Source organism: Zonotrichia albicollis, chromosome Z (assembly GCF_047830755.1).
Source record: "Zonotrichia albicollis isolate bZonAlb1 chromosome Z, bZonAlb1.hap1, whole genome shotgun sequence".
Lineage (NCBI taxonomy): Eukaryota > Metazoa > Chordata > Aves > Passeriformes > Passerellidae > Zonotrichia > Zonotrichia albicollis.
This window is the reverse complement of record NC_133860.1, coordinates 55,351,281-55,376,141: the sequence shown is the minus strand read 5'-3', so window position 1 is coordinate 55,376,141 and position 24,861 is coordinate 55,351,281. Positions and strand designations below refer to the sequence as shown.

Below are 24,861 nucleotides of genomic sequence, written 5' to 3'. Positions count from 1 at the left end.
ATTAGACCAGCTGCAAAGCAAAACCGCTCCTTAAAATCTTCCTTATTGTTTAAATGGTACTTTGTGGGACAAGGGAGCAGCTCATTGTTACACAGGGGAAATGAAGAAAGCAAGTCAACCTGAAGGCCAAATAAAGCTGCACTGCAATGTCACCATTCTCCAAGACACATGTCCTTACCTCATGGATTTAACAACAACAAAGGGGGCAAGTTTAAAGGTAGTACTGGAGTTATCCCCACTTATGAAATGCAATTGTACTTCCCTAGTCTTCTCCCTCATGTTAACTTAATGAGTTCTTTACACTTATTTTTTCCCTGACACAAAGTAATTTCAGTTGTTTTTATGAAGTGTGGCAATGGGAAAATTGAGAAAGGAAAGGTTGTACTTCATGTTATACACACAAGCAGAAATTAAGAGACAAGAAACTGCTGTATCAGACTAAAGTACTGAGTCCACTCACATATCCTTCATATCTGCCTAAAAGGATGTGGGCATGCAAGCCAGTCCTTTGTATGATGACCGTGTGAGATCTATGAATAGCCAGTGACACCCCACAGACTGGAAATTAAAATGCTCACAGCAAATGTATCATTACTTCTTCTACAGCAAGAAAAAGTTTCACAGTAGAAATCACACAAACCAGGAAGAATAAATCAGTGGAAACTTCAATTTTTCTGACATTATGGACAGAAGAGTACGCCTGACTTAAGGCATGCCTTGCTAAAGAGTCTACACATTTCAAAATATTAGCCCAGTCCCAAAAAAACTTAAAGAGAGACTACATGTGCTGTCACATGCATCACAAACTAACCAAAGATGCAGGTTCTCCTAAAATGAATGAGTCTTTCTTTGTTAGAAGAAAACTTTTCTTCATTCAAAGCACTTTTTAGAATTTATTTAAAGGGAATTCCGGTGAATTAGTAAGAAGGTAAATTGCTCTTCCAAAGGCAATTCATGCACCTGAGCTGGTGCATGGATTGCCTTGTTAAGAGAAATTCATTTTGTTTCTAAATCCCAACAGAAGCCTGAGAATCCCATAAGTTGGGTTAGGCTCTCCTCCAAAGCTGCCGCGCTGACTTGGGCTATGCTCTCACCACGCACCAGGAAAAGTAAAAAGTTTCCCCTAATGGCATCCATTGTCCCTTGGGGAAAAAAAGGGCAATAAAAGGAATGCATGATGCTAGATGGAACACATTACTACAGCATCATATGACATTGACTCTTCTGCAAGACTTTTCAGAATAAGATTAACAAAGTGTATCCATTAGAAGATAAGAGTCCTTTGTTTTTCATGTTTCCTTTCCTGAATTTTTAAGACAGAGTAATTTAATATCTCAATATATATGAATCTATTTTGTTTGGTTGGGGTTTTTTCTTGTGGGTTGGTAAGTTTACATATTTTGCCAAGTAATAGTGATGAAACAGTATAAAAATATCTACTAATTCCTTCATCTAAGAGTCCTGCAAGTCAATGAACATACTTCCTTTAAAGATGTCCTGAAGAACTCATTTTTGAGTTAAATATCATTAATCTTCTCTGCCACTTGGACCTCATAAATGCTAAAATAAAGTTATGCAAGTGGTTCCAAAGCTTTCTTCCTCATCCTGTCCTCAGTTATCAAACAACAGTAATCCAGTCGTCAAATAGAGATAGGGAAATCACATAAGAGCAGGAATTGAGGAAAATGGATAGTGAAACACAAAGTGTGAAGAGACTCAGATTTAAAGAAAAGAAACAGAATAACCAGTTGCACTAGCTAAGAATTAAGCCGTCAAAAACCCCCAAAAAACAACAAAAGCAACAAGCAAAAAACCCCCCCAAAAAATAAAAGCGAAAAAACCAAAACACAAAACCTGCCAAACACTGCCAAAATGCAGATCCATCACTTAAACACACATATCACCAGTCCAAATGTTAGACTGCAATTTTAATCACATAAATATTTAACCAGAACCACTCACTACAAGAAACTCCAGAACTTCACAAAACTTACAGTGTTGCACAAAAACTTGTTAGTGTATTACATCCTGTGTTAAGCCTCAGTATAAAATAGTTCAGCTCTGCTGAAGCCAATGAAGCTTCACAATTTACATCAGACACAATTCTTAGAATAAGCACACAATCTACATAAAGAGATTTGTACTGGTCCATCAGGGAATAGTCCAAAAAAATTATATTTGGGAAGCAGTAGTATGAATTTGTGGTATCGTCTTTCCTTCTCTTATTGCATGCCTTAGAAGAAGCCCTAGGTGGGGAAGAGCAGGGCATTCTTTTCTTGGAGCTGGTTCGAGCGGAAAGAACCAAAAGAAACCATTGCTTTTCCACAACCATACTGGTTGGGACCCAGAAGAATTTTTGTCTAAGCAACTAATTCAGTAACTGCTCTGCAATACACTTTATGCTCTCAGTACACTAAATGCACTTTCAGAACACAACAGTAAAGCAAAGTTCATGCACTTGGAATTCCTTGAAGAAAGAGTGGACAAACATAATTTACCATAAGCAGGTCACATCCTCTTACTTGCTTAACAAGTCTGTTTCAAGTTAAGCCTTTGCAGCTATGTCATAGCAGTGAGAAAGAAAAGAGTAGAATGATGTAGCTGTACCCTATAAGGGGAAGTTGCACTTCTGTTTAATTTAGAGGGAGATCTGAAATAAAACCTCTTCCTAACTGAAGTCTATTTTTACCTTCTTCACAACTACTTTACCTTAATGTTACTTATCATCAAACATTAATACTCTAAAAGCTTTGACTTGCAGTGGGCGACACTGAGAAATGTAATTTGCCTGCCTGCCCTTAAGAATATCAACCCTATTCTTTAACGGAACATTTTTACTGTAGCACAGAAGAAAAACATACTGACTCACAGCTGGCTGAAGTCACGTGAAGAGCTTGGAAGCTCCCACTGCGCACCACAGCACTGTTGCACTGCCAGAACCTGGCTGGATAGCACCAGACAGACCACATATATCAGTTCACAAATACTGGCTGCCACCTCAAAATCAAGCCCTTAGCTGCCTACAAAGCCATTTGCTTGATTATACTATAGCATTCTGCATCTCCTTCAATGAGTAGTCAGTAAACAATAATTGTCTTCAGACCCATAATTTAATCTCTCCATTGTAAACTACTGAATAATTCTAAAGAAGGGATTCAGAATCACACACCTAGGTTGCACGTTGCAGCCTACAACAACATATTCCTCTCGCCACACTTCAGCAGCTACTGAACAATGTCACACACTCACACTTCACCACCGCCACATTTTGGAAACAATAGTTTTAAATCCTTATCTATAAGAGTCAGCTCCTCCAAGATCTCCTTTGAGAGGGTAGTCTTCACTTATGCTCATTATAAAAATGAAAGGATACAGATTATGTTTAACATCAGTGAAGCAACTTCTGAACTGCAAAAGCATGAAGAGAAAGTGGGTTCTGATCTCTTTAAAGCCATCTAGGTTATTTAATGTTTCTTCGTAATTTAAAAACCGGATTCCACACCAACTTTCAAATCTTTCCCTTAACCTGAGTATAAAAATCCAGCAGAAATATGACTTCTTAACTCACTTACTCTATTTCCTCCTGGTTAATGTATGTTAAGGTATACTACTCCATCTGGAGCTATAAGGACATGTTGGAAAAAAGCTAGCACATGCTAGTCTTAACAACATGGATGCAAGCAAATAAACTGTAGTGCAGCTCCAGAAGTATTTTTGTTGCCAAAAAATTTCCTTTATGGGAAACATATTTTCTTAACACTCCAAAAAATAAATCAATTATATGTCTAGCTCTAGGTTGTACAAAAAAAGAATTTAAAATTATTAAACACTCATTGGTGAAATGAACTGAACTCTGAACTCTTGAAAAACTTTTTATTCCAAGTTGTTTTTTCACTAAGTCTTTAGGGGACAAAGGCAGCACACTTCAGACATTGAACTGTCAGTAGAATAATTACTATTTAATGACAGGTCATATATGTCCCTAGTCTAGACTACTGTGAGAGCTGTATGTTAATATTGAGAATTAAACATTGCAATCTTCCCTGGTGCCATATCTTCTTACAAACTCAAATGTGATACCAAGTTCTTTAAAAGGTGAGCTAAAACTTAGAGGTATTTTCAAAAATGCAGACTGATTCATTATTATGCATTAAGTTCATGTAAAATTTGTAAACTTGATACAATACTTAATGAAACCTGGCATATTGAACTGGGTTACATTTGTAGCCCCTCTGAAACCAAGTTTAAAATAATGCTAAAGTGGCACGGACTCACAGTTGGAAAATGAAGCCCAGAGCTACACAAGTTGCATATCAAGAATGTCAAGTTTCAGACAGGTGTAGGCATCAATGTTATAATCTCTGCTCAATCAAGAAATCCTCCTGCATAGGACCAAGCTTCCTCTAGGAAGGAAATGCCTAACAAGCAATGAGAGTGATACGGACACCCAAATACAGCAGATATTCTACCAATACACAAGCTTACCCCAATTATTTTATTCTATTTTGCTTCCTCCATCTGGTAACATAAGTAGGAGATTTAGTGAGGATGACTTCAGGAAACAGAAACTCTACTGCTAGAGGAGCGTGCCATAACTCAGGAAAGATGCAGTGTGTCACAACCATCCACGGTGGACCTACCTAACACAGAAATTTTACCAGTGCTTGACTCCTCCTTTGGCTGCCCAGTGTCTCCTGACAAATGCTGCAGTGGTTTTTTGGGGTTTTTTTTGTTTGTTTGTTTTTAAACTGTGAATCACCCTGTGTTTCACAAAGAGTGAAAAACTGATTGCCACTGTCACAGGTTCCCTAAGGGCTTTTTGCTCACATTTAGAGTATTTAACCACAAGTCACAGAAGAGTTCAGGAAATAACTCTCCACGTGCCAGTACAGCAGCTCTGGAGACAATATAATTAGCTCTGGGATCTTTCTTCAGAGACGTAGGCATGCCCATTTTTTCAGCAAATCCTGCACTACACACATCCCAAACTCATGTAAAGCATTGTTCGGGACAATCTGGAACTCAACGTCTCACAGGCAATGTCAGAGATCAGTTAATTTCAAGAATTCCCTGTTCTTGATGTGTGGCTGTGTCAAATGCCAGGAGGCAACAGGGCCCCGACATTCTGTGCCACAACAGTATACTATTATCCAATTAGCAGCACGTAGCTGCCACTGCAAATTGATTCTTCAAAGCCATCATCTTGAACAATTAGTGCCAACCCACCAGTTTAAAGCAGAAGAAAACAGGAATTCAGTGGAGATACCAATCTTGTTTTGGCACTCCAGGAGCAGATCTGTGCTCCTGCTTATAAATACAGCTGCCCAGAAAATGGGAAGTCCATACCTGGATTCTCTTCAGAGAGCAGACTACTAAATCAAGCAAACTCTCAAGACATTTCATGCAGCTTTCCAGATTTAAGATTTGTGCTGTTGATGAGCTCCATCTTCAGAATTACTTTCCCCCAAATGCACGTAGAGCTTATTTAAGTATTTTCTCCATTTAGAGACCTGTCCTCCCCTTTGAGATCCCCAAGTCTGTACAGTTGATATTGCATCAAGACATGAATTTTTGATGTTTTTCCAGGAATACATGACAGCTACAGACACGTTTTTCCTTAGCAAAGATATTTTGGAAATGTTATATTCCTTTTTAATGTCAGAAGGCCAAACAATGACCTATTATTCTAAAAGACATATCTTAATCTTTGACTTATACTTAGCTTCAAAACACATTTTTATCCCCTGCGTATGAAATAATCTATGCAGATTGCTAGGATGAGGCTTAAACTGCCACACAAACCCTTTATAAAATATATGCTAAAAATCACACAGTAAATTAACATACAAAAGGAGAGTAGTGAAGGCGGCTTTCCATTATTTCTCAACAGAAAGCAGCCATAAGACTAAGCTTTATTATTGTTGTTGATGATGTTATTATTTCCTTGCAAGGATGAAAGAACATCTCAAAGGAATGAATAAATAAGTGACAGTTCTTTCTCCTGTAGAACCACCTAGTCTTCAAAAATAACAGTAGTAATGCAAATACTCTCTTTTCAGCACTTGCATACATGATCTCTATGGCTGTCACTGGCCTTGATGCAAATGAGAATGGAAAAACATCCATTGCACAAGAGCACAGTAAGATTTCAAACAGCAATCCCTTATATGCACCTTTCTAAATCCCTCAGTGAATAAAAACATTAAAGCTGCTTGGTTGCTGTCAAAACCTTGGAATTCTCTTCCTTTCAGGTGCCCGTACTCAGACAGTGACTTTCTGGAAAAGATGTCTTAGGTAGCTGCACATCCTTTGGAATTAGATAGCCCTTCTGACATATATCAGTATCCCCCACAACAGTCTTTTCCTGTCTCTGGGTTCTGACATATTCAGTACTCTTTGACTCTTTCAGTCAACATAAGACATTCCTTCTGAAATCTCCTCTGAAGTCAGTCTTGTCCCACATATACAATTCCCACTGTTTGACAATAATATTTGGTTTTATTCAGTTTAAAATTACTGGCTATTAGAATATCAAATATTCTAATCAATCTGCTCTGGATCATTGGATCACCAAGACATATATCTGCACTTGCTACCCCATTTAATATCTCATTAACTGCATGCAGTGCATTTTATGCCGGATACAGATCAAAAGGCAGTACTTCCAAAGAGTGGAGTGAAGATGCAAAATTTAAAGCCCTCTACCCAGGAAAATCCATCTATATCCTGTTAATTCGTTACATTTACTGAACAATTTGACTCCTGACATCTCAAAACATAGTCGCCTTTCCATTAGCCAACAAAAAGTTTCTTTCTTCTGTTTTCATTTAAGTCCTGAGAGCCTTCATGTGGTCATAACCTCTACCCCTTTTCTGTGCAATTATTACATGGAGAACCCAACAGGCAGATGTTTTTCCTTTCTGCAAATGATGCCATCTGCTGCCATGGTTCACAACTGGTTTCCTAGACTCCCTTCCAAGATCTGTGAAACATCTTCTGCAGCCCTAATCACAGATCTGTGTCTTCTCCAAGACATTCTTGTCTTTAAATGAAAAACATACATGAATAGAACTTCACATTATGTCACTGAAGCATTCCAAAAGGGTTATGGGTTGTCCTTTTCACGTTTACATCACCCTGTCTAGCATCAGAATGGGTTGCCACTTTCTGTATGATGACACCAATCCTACCACTTAAATTTAGCCTTTGCGTTTTTCCGAGAACGTTTCAACATCATTTGTTGATGCATTCTTCAGATGCACCTTTCAGATGCATTCTTCACCACTTCACATTTATGTGCTCTTCACAGTTTCTTATTTCACTTTATCACATTTATTTACATTATAGTATAGTCCACTTTTCATTGTAGCTGGCCAAGATTTTGAATTCATAGCTTCTTCTATTAGCATTATTCCACTTGAATCCTGTACTTCATTTAATAGAAGTAGTTTCTTATTTGCACTGCATATATTAGCATAATGATGTGTTTATTACACTTTCTGCACAATTGTCAGAATCCAGAATATTTCTAATATTTGTGCTGACTGCCACATTGCCGCTACTGTTTCCTTTCCACATTCCTGTACCAGGCCAGTTTGATTTTGAGCAAATTCTCTGTCACAATGGTACCCCCAGACAACCATCCTGTGTCTTTGAGTTTTCTCTTTGTATTTCTGTTTGTTCTGCTATGTGACATATGCAATGCTACTTCTAGACTGCGATCAGCTTGTACTCATAGTCTGCTCATGGCTGTATTTGTTGCTATACTTTTGAAGTAAGGAAAATACGCTATTTTGTAAGCATTTATTTTAGTTATATATTACATATTATGTATGACTTAGTACGTATTACACATTATAGTTTCAAACCTTAGATCAGCTTCTCTACCATTGTGCCTTCAAATGAAACACTTACCCTGCATGTACCTCTTTCACAAGAAGACATCTTTAGTTAGTCTCCAACCTTCTTTACTACCTCTGAAAAGCTGCCTTCTCCTCACCACCACTACTTGCACAGCATTCTTCATTTACTTTTACAGCTTTTGTCCCTGCCACTGCTTATGAGTGGAGTAGTACTTCTGTCATCCTCCAGCCTGTTTCCGCTTACGATTCCCACGACTGCACCCCAGTACCAGACACACCTTTCAGCATTCCTCCACCCTACACATCCTCTGCAGCAGTGCCCCTGGCCCAAGACATAGGTGGTGATAGTGAAGTGTTCACCTGCAAATAATTGATAGATTGGTGTTTTGATGATTATTCCAACTGCTGGGATGCTCGCCTCCTAAAACTTTAAACTTTAAACTTTAAGTTTAGAGACTCAGTGTGAAGGGCAACACTGCTACAAGTTAAAGTGTTCATTAGAACTCTTTAATGAACATGCAGAAGAACTCTAAAGCAGGCAAAAACTCTGCATGTAACCAAACCATGCAACAGAAGGCACAACTGCCCTGTGTCAATGCAGACAGGAATGCTACAAAGAGTTGGGAGAAATGCTGGGAGTCTTTCTTCCACCCACACCAACCTCTAAGGCAAGCAGTGTCTATTTCTGCACCTGTGCTACCTTCATATCCCCTAAATGACATAAGCCCCAGGCAACAAGATAGTCATAGCACACAAACAGATAGATCCTTGCAGATGTCTATAGCAGAAGTAGTATCCAGCATCAGTATTTTCTACTTAGGTGGCTTGATGCTGCATGGATTTGTGTCAATTCAAAATGTTTGTAATTTTGTTATATCTGTAATAATGGCAAAACCATCACCAGACAGTCAAGGGAGGGGATTGCTCTGCTTTACTCTGCACTGGCCTGCACACCTTCAATATTGTCTGCAGTTTTGGGCCCATGATAAGAAAGATATTAAACTATTAGAGACCATCCAGAGGACAGCAACAAAGATGGTGAAGGGTCTTAAAGGCAAGCCATATGAGTAGCAGCTGAGGCCACTTGGTGTATTCAGCCTGGAAACTAAGGACAGACCTCACTGCAGGTAAAACTTCCTCATGAGGGGAAGAGGAGGGGCAGACACTGATCTCTCCTCTGTGGTGACCAGTGACAGGGCCTGAGGGAACGGCCTGAAGCTGTGTCAGGGGAGAGTTAGGTTGGATATTAGGAAAGGATTTTTCACCCAGAGGGTAGTTGGGCACTGGAACAGCTCCCCAGTGAAATGGTCACAGCACCATTCTGACAGAGTTCAAGAAGCATTTGGACAATGCTCTCAGCACACGGTGTGACTCTTGGGGATGGTGCTCTCTCAGGGCCAGGAGATGGACTCGGTGATCCTTGAGGATCCCTTCCAACTCAGCATATTCTGAGACTCTGTTATATGTGCACAATAGAGTCTTAGAAAGATGATGACTAACTACCATCCTAAACTTAAAACTCTTAAAACATATGCTTATGCACATGACATAGTCAGACCCACAGAGTCAATAAAACTGCTCCCAGCTGGAGGGTAAAGTATATACGTTTACCAGGTGAAGATCACTGTATGCATAATGTGTTCCAAAATCTGTTTCTAAAAATTAGAAGAGGCAAGACTGGAGAGGAGAATAAGTGATGAATCGGCAGTAGACCATTCACCCACCTAGTGAGTGAGGAAAAAAAAAAAATACATGTTTCTGTGAAGTTGAAGACCACAAATTTGGAGGAAATGCTGTAAATAATGCTCCAGCGGCATCTGGGGCACCAGATTCAATTTCTTTGATTCCCTAAGGAAACATGATTCCAGCCTCTCAGAAGATACCGTATTTACAAGCCATCTGAAAGAGGGCAATCTCCATCTTACCTGTTTGTGCTGCTCTCATTTTGGCTGTAATTTAACACTCAGTGAAGCAGGAGCAGGACTCAGCTGTCTCACTACACAAATACATCACAACTTCTTAGCTAAACAGACAGTCCAGCTCTCTGACCCAAAAGCACATTTGAATTCTCTATGCCAAAGAAGGCAATTCAGACAGGAAGAACCAAGGCATTCCCACATCTGTACGCCATACAGGAGCAGCAGTTAAGATGCTCACATGCAAGACCTTGGTTCAGACCTATGCTCTGCTTCTAACAGTGCAGTTCTTCACATGCATGCTGAAATGGTACACCTAGGACCACAAAATCAATTTGCCCCACACTTATGACCCTGCTTGCTAAAAGGAAGATCTTGCTTTGTCCCCCACCCCAGTGAGCTAAGTCCTCAGTGTTTTCTTAATAGTCAGTGGGGATGGAAGGGGATAACTGCATGGGGTAATTTGCAGTGCAAATCTAATTTAGCCTCCTGAATCACTTCCTGGAAGAGTGTGGAGAGTAGCCTACTTCCATTGTGGACAGTAGCCAGTTGAGTTAAGTGCCTTAGCTACAGAGCTAGTAGGGAGTTGCCAGATTTTAAATGCTGAGGCCTGAGACAGTCCCAGACATGATTAGTAGGTCCAGCACATGACACCCAGAGCACATGCTGTGGGAAGGTCTTCCAGTCCATGCCCAGTAAGTCTGACATGCCCAGGATGTGCACATGATTTATCTGCATATGCTTGCCATGCCGTCTGACATTCCGAAAACCAGACGGTCGTTGCAAAAGAATGGGAAGTCACACCCTATGCACTCTTCATATGAATCTTGCTGTGCAGTGTGGGGTAGCCAAGCTCCACAAGATACCTGCTGAACACAGCCTTACTTAGTTTTACAGGCATGGTTAGGAAATTAGAACGGTAAAACTAATTTCATTTACATCTAAAATGGGAAGATTTCTTTTGGTTTACCTGTCAAACCAACAGGAAAAATAGGTAACTTTCCCAGCCTCAACTACAGCTCTGTGGGCAGATCCTTTCATAAGAAGCTCAGAAGTGTTACCATTTCACTGTTGTCTGTTTCAGCAATAGATTGAGTTTGATTAATTATTTGCCTTCCTTTTATTTATACATCAGACAACTATACAATGAACCATATATCCTCTATGAATACATAGCAGGAGCTGTAACTTTTTTTTTGCATGAGGAGCTTCATTCCAAAGCAAAATTATCTAAAATGTTGGAAAAGACTCCTGCCTGAAATACTCAACCATAGCTTCCACTTACCTCAACATATTTTATATTCATACAGAACAAAAACACACGAAAGGCAAAAAAAACCTGCAAGTCAAAAACACATCAAGTAATCGAGCAACAACCCCCATCTCTTCCAAACTTTAAAAAGGCAGGAAAATGCCTGAATCAAGGTTCTTTTCATCCTTCTCGTACGTACTCTAAACTATGCTGGTGAAACACTAACTCCATTCATTTTTGTCACTGACTTTACATAGGCCAGAATCCCAGCCTCAGCTTCCCCCTGAAATAAAAAGCATCTAACTACCTTGCAAGATCAGGACTAGTTTGCTTTAGCAAAGTAAAGTTCAAGTTACACCACTCAAAGATTACAATCTCTCAAAGTGCCTCTGAAAATACCTTGGACACCTTTGGCCTTCTTCCTTCCATTTTATCTTACTTCTGAAGAAAAAAAAAAATCTCATTACTTCAGCCTTGTCTAGGAAAAAAAGAATATTGACCTGAAACCTGAGCTCCAAGAATTTATCCTAACAATGAAAACACAACACAGAAACATATATAGCTGAATTGGTATTAAAAATATTTAAGTTTCAGCTGTAGCCTCTTACCAATGCAGGTAATTTTCTTAGAAGAAAGTAATAACAAAAATAAATGCTGAATTTCCATGGTGTGGTTCCTTTCCAGTAAGTCCACTACAATTGTGCAATGTGATCATGACATGATTATAGAGTTCAGCACCCTGCATGGAGAAAGCAGGGCCACAAGTGAGATTGAAATCTTGGATTTCAGGAGACATAACTTTAGCCTCTTCAAGGATCTTCTTGGAAGAATCCCATGGGAACAGGCCCAGCTGAGAACAGGGGTCCAAGAGAGCTTATCAATAAATATTCAAGCTTCACCTCCTCCAGGTTCAAGACTAGTACATCCTGATGAGTAAGAAATGGAGCAAAGAGGGCAAGACACCTGCATGGATGAGCAAAAAACTCCTGTCAAAAGCAAAGCACAAGCAGGAGATAGGCAGGAAGTGAAAGCAGCAACAGGACGCTTGGAACAAATAAAAAGATGCTGTCCTCGGGGGATGCATTCACAAGGAGCTGAGGAGGAGCTGGCAGACACACTAGCGGGGCTGCTTGCAGTTGTCTTGGAACAGTCATGGTGATCAAGAGAGGTGTCTGAGGACTGGAAGAAAATAAATGTCACCCCGGTCTTCAAAATGGGCAAGAAGGAGGACCCAGAGAAAAACTGGCCAGCCAACTACACCTTGATCCTTGGAAAGCGCCTCATTCTGGAGGCCATCTTTATCCATATGGATGCCAAGAAGGTGATCAGAATTAGTCACCATGGATTCAGGAAAGGGGAATCATGCTTGACCAACCTGATTGCCTTCCATAATGGTACAACTACCTGGATGGATGAGGGATATTGTCTACCTCAACTCCAACAGGGCTTTAGATCCTGTCTTACATGATATCCTCATAGGCAAGTCTAGGAAGCATGAACTAAATGAGTGGACAGTGAGCTGGATTGAGAACTGGCTGAATGGCAGATCCCAAACAGCTGCAATCAGTGGCACAAGGTCTCATTGGAGGCTCCTCACACGTGGTGTCCCCCACTGGGGGGACACTGGGCCCAGCATTGTTTAATTTGTTCAGCAGTGATTTGGAGAAAGAGACAGAGTCCTCCTCAGCAGGTCACTGAGAGCACAAAGCTGGGAGCCGTGGCCAATACCCCAGAGTGCAGCCTTGACAGGATGGTGCAGAGAAGAACTGTCTGAAATTCAACCAAAGAAAAAGCAGGGTCCTGCACCTTGGGAGGAATAACCCCAGGCACCAGCACAGGCTGGGAGCTGATCTGCTGGGAAGCAGCTCTGAGGAGAAGGGCCTGGGGTTCCTGGTGGACAGCGAGCTGTCCATGAGCCAGCAGTCCAGCAGTGTGTCCTGGTGGCCAGGAAGGGCAATGGTGCCCTGGGGTGCATTGGGAAGAGCAGTGCCAGCAGGTCAGGGAGGTGATCCTGCCCCTCTACTCAGCCCTGGTGAGGCACAACTGGAGTGCTGTGTCCAGTTCTGGGCTCCTCAGGACAAGAGTGACATGGAGCTCCTGGGAGAGAGCAGCAGAGGGCTGTGAAGATGATTAAGGGCCTGGAGCACCTCCTATACATGGAAAGGTGGAAGAAGTTGGGCCTGTTCTGCCTTGAGAAGAGATCACTCAGAGGTGATCTTGTCAATGGATGGAAGTATCTGAAAGAACAATGTCAACAGGACAGAACCAGGCTCTCCTTGGTGATGCTGAGCAATAGGACAAAGGTAGTGAGCAGAAACTGATGCACAGCAAGTTTCATCCAAACATGAGGAAGAACTTCTTTACTGTGCAGGTAACCAGGCATTGGAACAGATTGCCAGGAGAGGTTGTGGAGCCTCCCTCACTGGAGCTATTCAAGAACCATCTGGATACAGCACTGTGCCACGTGCTCCTGTAGGCCCTTCTTGAGCAGGGAGGTTGGACCAGATGATCCCACCAGTGCTCCCTTTCAACCTGACCTATTCAGTGATCCTGAGATACTGTAATAGTACGATTAATAGCTATTAGTAGCTATGTAAAAACACAGAAACTCTATATGTGCATTTCAGGCAGGCAGTAGTTTGTTTTGCCTTTTGCAGTTTCTGAAAATATAGATCCACAATCAACCAGGAATTAAGATGCATCCCAATTATATATGATCATATATAATTTAACAGCAATGATGTACATCTGGATGAAGAGATCTTCACAAACATAACAGCATCATGTAAAAAAGCATATTCACAACCCAAGCAGTAGAAGATTTCAGACCTCTATGGATTTATGTCTCCATTCAAAATGCATGCAAATTAGTCAATTTATACAATCTGCTTTGCTTTTTAAAGGGCAGTTTTTAAAGAGCAGTTTTTCAGAGGTAACAAACTAAATATACATCTGACATCAACAACATACTGAAGCAGTTTTAGAATTCTTTGCTCCATTATCTGCTACATTTCTCCTGCTCAGGCAAGGATATCTGGATGACCACCTTAAAGGCCATACTCTTAGACATTTGTGTAGAGAGAGATGACAAACATGGGAGAAAGAATTGCAATCCCCAAAAAAAAGGGGAGATAAGGGATCCCTCTTTATTTAAAAATGAAAACCAAAATGGAGAAATCAGGTCCATGTTCAGTTACGTAAAATTTTTTTGCTCTACAGTGATTAGAGATCCAGAATATTGCTAAGCTACTTTCTCTGTTACACTTGTCAGCATAAAAATAATGGAGAAAAAATAGAACCTGAGAAATCTGGAAAATGCCATCCTAAAGATATCACAGGCTGCACTGCCAAGCCATATTTTGTCATTAGTATGGAAAAAAATGGAAGTTTCTTGAAAAGAACATGTTCAAGACCAAATCTTTTATTTCAGTATATACATCCCAAGCCTTTTTCCAAACTCTTGAGTGACCAAAGATATTGAGGGAGAGACAGTGTTCCTGCCACCCTGCCCAACACTGACTGCCTTCTGAAGGATGACGCTCTCTTCCAGCCTCATGAGCTGTTTTGTCTCTGCCTGATTGAGACAGCTTCAGTGGAAACCCTCAGGAGCCCCATCAGTCCTCAGAAACCAGAAGGGCAATGTCTAGAACAAGACATACAAAAGGTTCCCTGGGAGCAAAAAAAAGGAACAAAATTCAATGCTTTGTGATCCCAGAGTATTTTTAGAGCCGAAAAATTACAAAACTGATTTTCACAGTGCTTACTTTTAATTCACCTTAACCAATTACCCAGATTTTTAAAGGAAGATTTTTTTTTTTAAAAAAGGACAAATTCCTAAATGATGCTATCACGTCACCACTGTCCTAAATGCCTTTAATAATTTGTAGGCTGGTGTCTCATGTTTTATTATACAATTCCAAGTCACCAGAAATAACTTCTCAATCCAGCCAAGTCATGCAATGATGCACAGCCAGAAGTTGCTTTGTGGAGGAAGGGGCTAGAGGCTGAGGAGCCTTGCAGACAGTTTTGTATGACATTAAATCTACAACAGTCTCAAAATTGAGAATAAAAAAGACTCAAAATACCAACAGCTCTGAGCTTCAATGAATTTAAACATGCTCTTTTTTTTAGCACAAGCTCACATGACTTGTTAAATAATTTACTCTATAAATTACTTATCCTGTCTTACTTATTAACAATTCTAGAGTGCTTTATATAACTGCATTAGAAATTTATTTTGTGGTTTTGAAATGTACGCAATACACAATCACCTCTCTTTTAATAGGCAAGAGCTTAAAAGTCACCTACTATTTTGTTGGCAAGCAGTTCTTCCTGAAAAACACCAATTAATTTCAAACCTCATTCACCTGAATAATCATAAGTAAACCTATTAATGACTTGATAGCAGAACTGTGAAGCTAGGCCAGGAATATACTTGTACTGCAAGATGTCGCTTTTAAATCAAACCCATTTGAAGAGTCATGTACACTGAGATATAAAGCAATACATTTTCCTTAATGAGAAAATATTATACTAGTCCTTTTACAAGAAGTCCTGACCACTCCAAAAATTTCTCACTTACTATCCTATTAATATTTTTGCATGAGTGATCTCGACAAGGCCTACTTATTTGCCATTGTGTCTACAATGCATGGATTTTACAAAACTGATAAAGTGATTTTGCTTTTGTCACTCTTGGTCCTTGGTTTTTAATGTATCAATGACTGATACCATTTATCCTAATGCAGAACCTCACTCTGGAGTTCAATTTGTCTCTAATAATATTAAAGTGACCAAATAATTATTACAAGTACAGTGTGTTATGATAAGCACCAATACTTGTTTTCCAGATAAAGACCAGTCCACACCATCATCTTAACCAGGCAGGCATATCTCAAATCTGTCTCATTTACTGTAGTATAACACTATGCAAAAACAGCCAGGAAGGGAAAGAGTGAGAGAGATGACTAAGAAAGCACCAGGCATAAATACTCTTATGCCCTCCCACACCAAGTTTCAGCAGCTGGCCTTCAAAGGGCTGATGCAGAGGTACCTCTCCATAGATTTGGATGCTGGATCTGAGCAGGAATCAAGAAATAGCTGGACTGGGATGAGACTGCTTATAAACTCTAAAGTACAATCCACTTGTGGACCAAAACAGTGAAGCACCTGAGTGTTAAGTGGTGGAGGCTGCCAGATACATGGTACCTCATCTCTTTATTCCTGCTGCACCATTCCATCTTTTTCCATTTCTTAAAGCCAAGTGGAAAACCCTGGCTGCCCACTCACATCCTGCCTGCTCAGTGCCATCCACCTGGCCCACAGCCAATCCTCTGCACCACCATGGGTTTCACATGCACAGCCTGACCATGCAGCTATCACAGCGCTCCCAGTGCCTGCGGCTGGGCTAACGAACTGTGCTCAGGACCCGTGGCATGGGTGCCTGTGGGTGCTTTGCCTAGCACTGCAGGATGCACTCCTGTCAAGACCAGGACATAACCAACAAGTGCAGGAATGATTTCAATAGATACTCATTAAATGCAAGCAAATAAGTTCTTCAAATTAATTGTCTTATAGTTTTTACATGTTATTTACACCAGGAGTAATTCCACTAGAGACCAACGGAATGTATCTGCAGAGCACATAAAAGAAGAACCAGGCCTGAAGCTACACTGAAGCTAAGTGAAATGCAACACTCCAGTCTCTTAAACCTGTTTTAGCTAGAATTAAGCAAGATCTATGGTGTTTTAAACAGTTTGACAATCTGTACCTACTGTATTAGAACTGCTTCTGTATGTATTTAGTGTTTAGTGAGCTCACACAATGAAATAATATGACAGCTACTGAAGTTCAATTTTTAATTTGTCTATAAGCTAATTAAAGGGTCCCTGAATTTTATGTTAAAACACACATGAAAATACCATCTTAAATACGTGCAACAGCATCTCCTGAGAAATCCATGACTCAAAATTATTTTTAGATCACCAAACAAAACAATGTGCAATGTCACAGAATGATACAGTAAAAACCAAAAAGAACTGTAAATAAAATGATGCTTAAAAAAAAAAAAAAAACCAGAAAAATTAAAGCCAAAAGTATCAATGTAAAATGACTAGACATGTTTTAAGCTCATCATGGAAGAAAACATATTTACAGTATGTGTTTTCTGTTCTGGCCTTTCAAACCAGAGATTAAATTTGAGACGAAGATTGCTCTGTTACTTCTAAACAGAATGCACTGGATAAAAAGGCTACCAAAGCCTATAAAAATGATCACAGATGCATAGCTCGAAGTATTTTTTTTCTATTTAAGCAATCTACGTAAGCATCTGAATCAATAACAGTTATAACTCAGAAAGACCATTTCTTTGTCACAGGTCCTAAAAAATCTCCCAAAGGTAGGCCATACGTGAGTAGTAGAAATTAATGCCTCCAGCTTTTCCCTGAGCAAATGCAGGGAAATGCAGCAAATTGACTTAAACGAACTGCAGGAATGTAGCCCAAAGGCTAGAATTTAATCTAAACTCACACCATATTTCACAGTACTTTTTTATTTCTTTTAAAAGACACTGAAAAACAGAAGAAGGATGGAGAATACAAATAGTGAGAAATCTGTATAGAGTTGGGGCAAATATGCTGGTATCTTTTACATTAAATATCACAGAAAACAATTCAAAAACAGGGGTAGGGAAATACAAACAAAACAGCTTGAGAAGGTTTTTCCTGAGATCTATAATCTACACATCCAGTATCCACAATTTTTTGCACTGCAAGAGGTTTTCTTAGGCAATGGACATGAATGTCATGGTGCTCTGAACTGTGAAACTATGCCGGATTTAACACAAAAAGCTGCAGAACTCCCTCATCAGATACTGTCTTCGAGGCAAACGAGGATGGAAGCACCACACGGGAAGGAGAGGAAAAAAAACTTTTTCCTCATGCTTAATTAGTGCTCTCTAATTCCCTCCCAATTGCTGACAAGTAGCACTATGTTCATTCCTCTGCAGGTTTTGTATTTTTTTCTTCCAGCCACCTCCACTGAGAAGGTCAGAGCAGGTTTGCATTCCTATGGTTAGGCTATGAAAGACAGTTTGCTGTCACTTTCTGGCGCATCTCTTCCTTCACTTTTTTTTTTTCTTTTTTTTTCTTTTTTTCATTTTTAAAAATATAAAACAGGAGAAATCTGGGGCGAAGGGCAAGCCACCCACCAATACTCTCGGTTCGCAGCGATAAGCTGAGTGAACGAAAGTTAAAAAAGAAAAAAAAGAAAGGAAAAAAAAAAAAGAAAGAAAGAAATAGAAAAAACCCTCCGTTTCGTACCTGCTGCCGCCGCAGAGGTGCGGGCTGAGCGGTGCGCAACCCGCGGCAGCAGCTGGGGCAGCGGTCGGAGGCGAAGCCCCGGCCCCGTCCCGCTCTCCGGCCGCCCCGCGGTCCCGCCGCAGCCGGCGCCGACCCCCGCCCCGCTCCCCGCGCCCTGCATCGCCAGCGATTGGGATTCATCACCTAAAAACGGGCTGGCAGCGGCAGCTCTGGCAAGCCGCGTCCAAATGAAATCACACGGGGCTTTCAGGCTTCCAGCACCGCATCTGCCCGCGGAGCAAAAGCCTCTGGCGTGGGTCAGTCCCCGCCGCCCCCGCCCGCAGCTTCCCCCGCCTGCTCCGGCCCGTCGCCCCCGCGCCCGGCCCCGGGCCGCACTCACATCTCGGTAACATTGTCGCCCTCGGCGCTCCTCTGCGGCACGGGGAAAGAGGCGATGCCCGGCGACGATCCCGTGCACCAGATCCGCCAGGAGCTGCACCCGCAGGACGCGGGGCAGCCCAGCGCGCTCGGCCAGCAGCCCAGCACCAGGCAGCACAAGCCCCACAGCCGCGCCAGGCCGGGCCCCGGCCTCCGCCGCCAGGACACCATGCTCACCCCAGCACTGCCCCGACGGCCTCCGCCTGCTCCCGCCGCCGCCGCCGCAGCCGGGGCGCACGGCCGGAGGGTGCGCAGCCTTCCGCGCCGCGGGCGGGCACCCGGGCCGGGGCTCACATGGGCGCGCCGCAGCCGCAGCCACCGGCGCCCCGCGGCTCGGAGCGCCCCGGGCGCTGCGCGGGGCGGGGGTGCCCGAGCCGGGCGCCGCCGCGACAGGGGCGAGCGGGGCCTCCGGCGGCGCGGCACCTGCCCCTAGCCCCGCGGGCGGACAGCGGCAGCGCCTGCCCCCGCGGCTGCTGCCGATGATGCTGCAAAACGCGCGGGGCGGCGGGGGCAGGTGGCGGAGGCTGCGCTCCTTTCTGCGGGGGCTCGGGCGGCCGCTGCCCGCCGGAGGGACGGCGAGCGGGCGGCGAGGGAGGCGCAGCGAGCGGCGGCGGCGGGGCTCAGAGCTCCGCGCTCGCCCCTTTATGCACCGTCTCCTCCTCCCTCCCTCCAGCTGATAATAAAGCAGCTCCGGCTCCTGCTCCAGCCCAAGACGGGGAGCTGCCGGCGAAGTGACGTGGGGCTGACGCAGAGAGGGGCAGAAACTCCACAAAATGAGCCTGAAATAAAAATGAAAAAAAAGACAAGAGAGGGAGGAGGGGGGAGCGGGGGAAAGGGAGGGTGCCGAAGAGCAGATACCAATAGGCAGCCTGCACTTGAGCTTTCAGCCTCGCACGTACATGTACACACACAGAAACACACACACACTCTCTCTCATATAGGCGTACAAGCACCCCGCGGGATGGGCAGCGCGGCGCCGCCTGTGCGGACTGTGCGTCCTGCCGGGCGGACGGAGGCACCGTGCCGAGAGGCACCTGGCATGCCCGCCAGGACGGGAGCTCGCCATCGGGTGATAAACGGGGATGTGCGAGAACTCCGGGAGCTACCCTAAAACGCGACCCTTGTTTTCCTCTTGACAGCTCGGCGGTCGGGGCTGCTTTTCGTTTCTCTGCCCCCACCCCCGGTTGCGGGTTTCCGCAGCGCTGCCGGCGCACCGGATCCCGCCGCAGTGCCCCGCGCTGAGCGCTCCGCAGGCGCCACCGCGCGTCCCGCCGCCGCCGTGCACCGCGGCCCGCCCCACCGAGCCCCAGCGCCCGCGGGACGGACACGACGCGCCACCACAAGTAGTTATCGTTTCCGTACATCGAGGCTGAGGCAAGTCTGAATTACATACGTCACGTATTCGCAGGTGCAAAGAGCAGCTGATCTGAGATGCTCTTCCCTTGCCCTTTCTGAGATTCTGTGCTTCTTCTGTCCTGGCACATGTCATCTGTGATGATGGGTTTTTCACTTGCCACTTCACCATTAAGTATAGAGATGTTGGTGGTCCTTTTCTTACCTAGTTACCCAAGCTGAGTATTTTGAAGTCACTAAATCAGGGGGAATTAAAGAAAAAAAGTTACAGAATTCCTACTACAAAGAACAAACAGTTAATACAGTGTTAGAAGGTGCTTGGGAATCAATTTGATATGACACTAATTGGAAACTCACTCCATTCCATTTGCATTTTCCCCAGCTAACAGGAAAATCCACATCTTACCAGGTGGATTTGCAGGCAAGGCATGAGTTGGTTTTGCTTTCAAAGAACATCCTACTAAGAAAGTCATAGCCATATACCTAGCTGAAATACACTATACGGAAGTAATACACCTCCCCATAAAACAACAAATGTAGACTGTACAAAAAGACATAATCAAAAGTATTGTCAGTCATGATACTTTTAAACCAAAGTTTTGAAGTTTAAGTAAAATTGTGGTATAGATAATCCGAATATACTGCCTCTCTGTGAAGTTCAGCACTTTGAAGTAAAGTATTTCTCTGAACAAAATATTTATGGAAGGGTAACAAGTAAAATTAAAATGTCATGCAGCAATTTTCCAGAGGAAAAAATGGTGATTTTTAAAGAATTTGGAGGAAAGAGAAAGAAAAATTAATAGCATAAACTGCAATATGATTCAAATTAGAAAAGATCTTAAGAAAGAGCCTTAATGCAAGATAGAAATAAAATTTTAAAATTTTAAAGTAAATTTTGTAAGTTGCTGCAACACCCACATTACTGTTCTCCAGCCAAGTCTCCTTACAGCTCTGGAAAATGTGTTTTATTCCCCCTCTCTCTCCTGGAGAAACACAAAGACATCACCTCTTTAGGGCAATAAATACCCATTTTAACCGTCCTAATGATTCTATGGCAACAAGCTCACATCAGTCTAATCATATATACTGAATCAGCATATATACTAATTAGCATCTACTGAACATTATTCTTTCACAGGAATCAGTGAAATTGAGGAGTTGTCAAAAAAGTTTTGGATAAAACCATGCAGTTGGATCAAATTGGCTAATTAGATAATTCAATAGTGTTGAAAGAGTAAAGTTCTGTAGGCCAGATCATATATTCGTAAGGCTGCAGACCAGTGTTAAATAAAACTTGAGGCAACACTTGGAAAAGGGTATTATCACCTGTTGTGGTAAACATCAGGTTATGTTTGCTGCAATTCAAAATATTTCTCATAGGAGTCTTGCTGAACTGTACAGGAATCTTGTCTTAGAAGGTTTGAGATGCAGAGATTTCTACATGACAATGCCAAAATTACCAGGCTTGAAAATATGATGGTAAAATTGCCAAATACTGTTAAAAATCTATTTTCTCCCTAAAATTAGTATTTTACCAAAATTGACTCGGAGAAGAATGTGGGAAGAAACAAACTGAAAGTGTAATATTTTCAGGCCACCAAAGTTCTCAAAATGAAAGCTATGGAATGCTCCATCAAGAAATACATTGCTGCCTTAGTGGGAGAAGCAGCAGCCCTTTCTACAGGCACAGCAGCCCTTTCTAAAGACTCACCTGCTGTGAGTCTTTAAATTCTAAAATTACTAAAGGGTAGCCGTACAAAGAAATTTGGTGGTAAATCATGACTTCATCTCTACATAGACAAGTTTTTTTTCTATGTTAAGTGTGCATATTTTTCTCACAGATTCAAGAAAGTACAAAAGAACTTAAAATACTCAAGTACTTCCTATTAATCAGTACTTAAGGGAGAGCCACAATATGAATCAGTACTTAAGGGAGAGCCACAACTAAACCAATAAAGACAAGCAGCTTTCTGGTAATGCTGCAAGAACAAACATCATCCTGAAGGTGGTAAAATTATAGCAAAGACTTTAAAATATTACAAAGCTATAGAGTGTGATCAGAGGACTCGAAAATATGAATTGAGTCAAGATTGAAAGAACTCACTTTCTTCAGTTCATGAAAGAACTGACAGGAAGTTCAATAACACCCCTGAAATATATAACAAGGACAGGTAATATTTTTTGGCTCTAGGATAGGACAAGGATTAATACACTTGATTTACAACAAGGCAGATTCATGTTTGACATCATGAAAACTTTTGAAAAGCACAGTTAAGTGCAGCAAATAGATCACTTCAGAGAACACTCAATCTTGAGTAATAGAGCCTTCTCAGAGCAGGTGAGGTAAACCTCTTTGGAGCTGGTAAAGAGATTTGCCTTAGGCAGGTGAAAACAAATCAATGACTTCCCAGAAATTCTGTTCCTTTGCAATACATGTTTCTTAGCCCATTTTTATTTTACTGACATAGATAAAGTTATGGGAGAACATTCATCTGAATATAATACAAGGAAAACCTGAACATACTGGAAAACTCACTGTTTGCTTGAAATCGCTGTTCTAAAGTTGAGTGTTTGATTAGTTCAAAAGTTTTGAAACTTTAACTTGTACACCATACATAAAGAATATGTCACAGCATAGAAATTACAGTAACTATCTGTAAAGATTTAAACATGTATTTCTGGAAAAGAGGTAGGAGCTGAAAACTCAAAGACTCCTTGTGAAAGTACCATTATTTAGGTGGAGGAATAAGGAATTATTATTACCACAGAGTCTGGGAACAGGTAAAGGCCACTTAATTTGTGTGTGTGCGTGTTATGGTATCCTATCCCATCCGAAGGAATGTATACTCAAAGACCAGTCTTACCAAAACTGTGCAGAAATAAACTGCTTAAACTTTACTTACAATTTGAGAATTTATAGCTCTTACAAGAAGGAGAGATTGGAGAGCTCATGACCTTTTCAGAAACATTTTGTTTTCCAGCGAAATACCCCAATTCCCATGAAACTTTTCACAGGAAGGTGTTCTTGCGTTCAAGCTAGAACTGTGGTCTGAGACAGACGTCTGTACCATGACTCAGAGCAAGCCTGTGAACTCCAGTTGACAACATCTTTTGGGCTGACAACTACACTGAGGTGTACCTGCTTCTCTTATATGAAATCCCACATCTTTTCCCTAAATGACAAAATTTAGCTTCCACATAAACACTTTTCTGAATTTCCTCCAAACATGAGGCACTCTCCAAGTGTTTTAGCCTACATTTTAATCTTTCCAGTGTTCCACCTATTTGCAGATTTATCTAGCTACTTCATCCTGGCCCATTTTGCATTCTTAATAGTGTGTTTACCTTATCACTTTGAAGCACTGCTCAGCCTTCATTGGCTTTAAAGTGAAGCTGAATCCTGCCACCTTGTGCTCAAGAAAATCAGCACATCTCTTTATTTTGGGAAGGAGAGAAAAAAGAGGAAAAGGGAAGGAAAAGCTTATTAACTACCATGTTTCTATTAAACAAGGAATCCATTGAGGATCTGAAGATTTAATTGGTTGGGTCCAGTTTAATATTGCCTGAGATGTCTACCTGAGATCTTCTCAAAAGGACAATCACTCTCCTAAGAGACACTGTTCATACCATGAACAGCCACTTTTCAAATCTTCACAGGGTTTTGAAGCTGTGGCCTCCCCCATGACCTGACGCAGATAAGACACTTATCCAGCCTCTCATCCCATAACCTGTCTGTTTGATGGCTCAAGGTATTAATCATAGTGTTCTGGTCGAGCTTGGTCACATTTGCTATGAGACTAGCATTACTTTCTTTCCATCAGTAAGAAATCACATCAAAGACTGGATGGAAGGAGCCTTCTCCTTTATTAAAAAAAAAAAAAAAAAAAAAAAAAGGAGTATTTTTGAGGGGGTGGTAAAAGTACTGCTTGTAAAGAGCAATGGATGTCCTTTTTCTGCTGAAGTACAAGTCAACATTCTTTTTTTCTGTCTGACAGGATTCCACCAGTACCTTTCTGGTAATGTGTGAACGCAAACATCATCCTGAAGGTGGTAGAACTGAAACAGACTTGGAAAGGCTTCTTCCTCCACCACATGCCCAATTGGGCTTCCCCTCCTCCTCACCCCTGCCTTGTCCTGTATCCCTGCCTATCCCTTCCCTGCACATTGTCACTGTGGGCTCCTACCTCAGAATCAGCCTGTCTCATCCATCACTGTTGTGAGTCTCTGTGTAGCCAGACAAACAGTGCAGCTTGTTGATTCTGCAGCTATCCACTCACGACATTGGATACCTCGTACCAAACATAAATGGTGTGCCTATCTGTAGGACTTCAGCAACTGATCAGCACCAATGTTCTCTTTTGCTGGGTAATTTCCAAACAGTGTTTGTTCAGGTTAAGTTTGAATCAATTGCATGGATTTCCTCGGTTCATAGACGTAATTTCTTCCTCAGATAACTCAGCTGACTCTCTACAGGTCTGTTTGCACGTACGTATTTTGTTGTACAAATCACGCTTCTTTCCAATTACAAGGATTACACAGGTGGCAAATGGCAACATAATAAAAATCTGACAGCCACTTGTCAGTTTTCTCCCCATTTAAAAGCTGTCCAAACTGTAAGGATTTTTTGGCCATGTTGAGCCAATGATATTCTGAATCTTCCTTTAGAGTAGTCAATGTAAAATAAGATAAAGGAAAAAAAAAGACAAAGAAGGACTCCCAAAAAACAGTCTCTAGGACGCTAA

At 41.9% G+C, this 24,861-nt stretch overlaps 1 protein-coding gene across 7 annotated transcripts in view; it reads right to left on the bottom strand.

The window, feature by feature from the left end:
• The window catches only part of NTRK2 (neurotrophic receptor tyrosine kinase 2), a 198,548-nt gene extending 179,472 nt beyond the window's left edge, over positions 1–19,076 (bottom strand). For 5 of the 7 annotated variants that reach the window (XM_005489802.4, XM_026795194.2, XM_005489804.4 and 2 more), the window contains exon 1: positions 18,729–19,075. In XM_005489802.4, the coding sequence (XP_005489859.1) occupies positions 18,729–18,937 (209 nt within the window). In that variant the 5' untranslated portion in view covers positions 18,938–19,075. Of the gene's footprint in view, positions 1–18,728 lie in introns of all 7 variants that reach the window. The other 2 variants (XM_026795193.2, XM_014269014.3) reach the window with 2 other exon arrangements.
• Between the last annotated feature and the right edge of the window lie 5,785 nt (positions 19,077–24,861).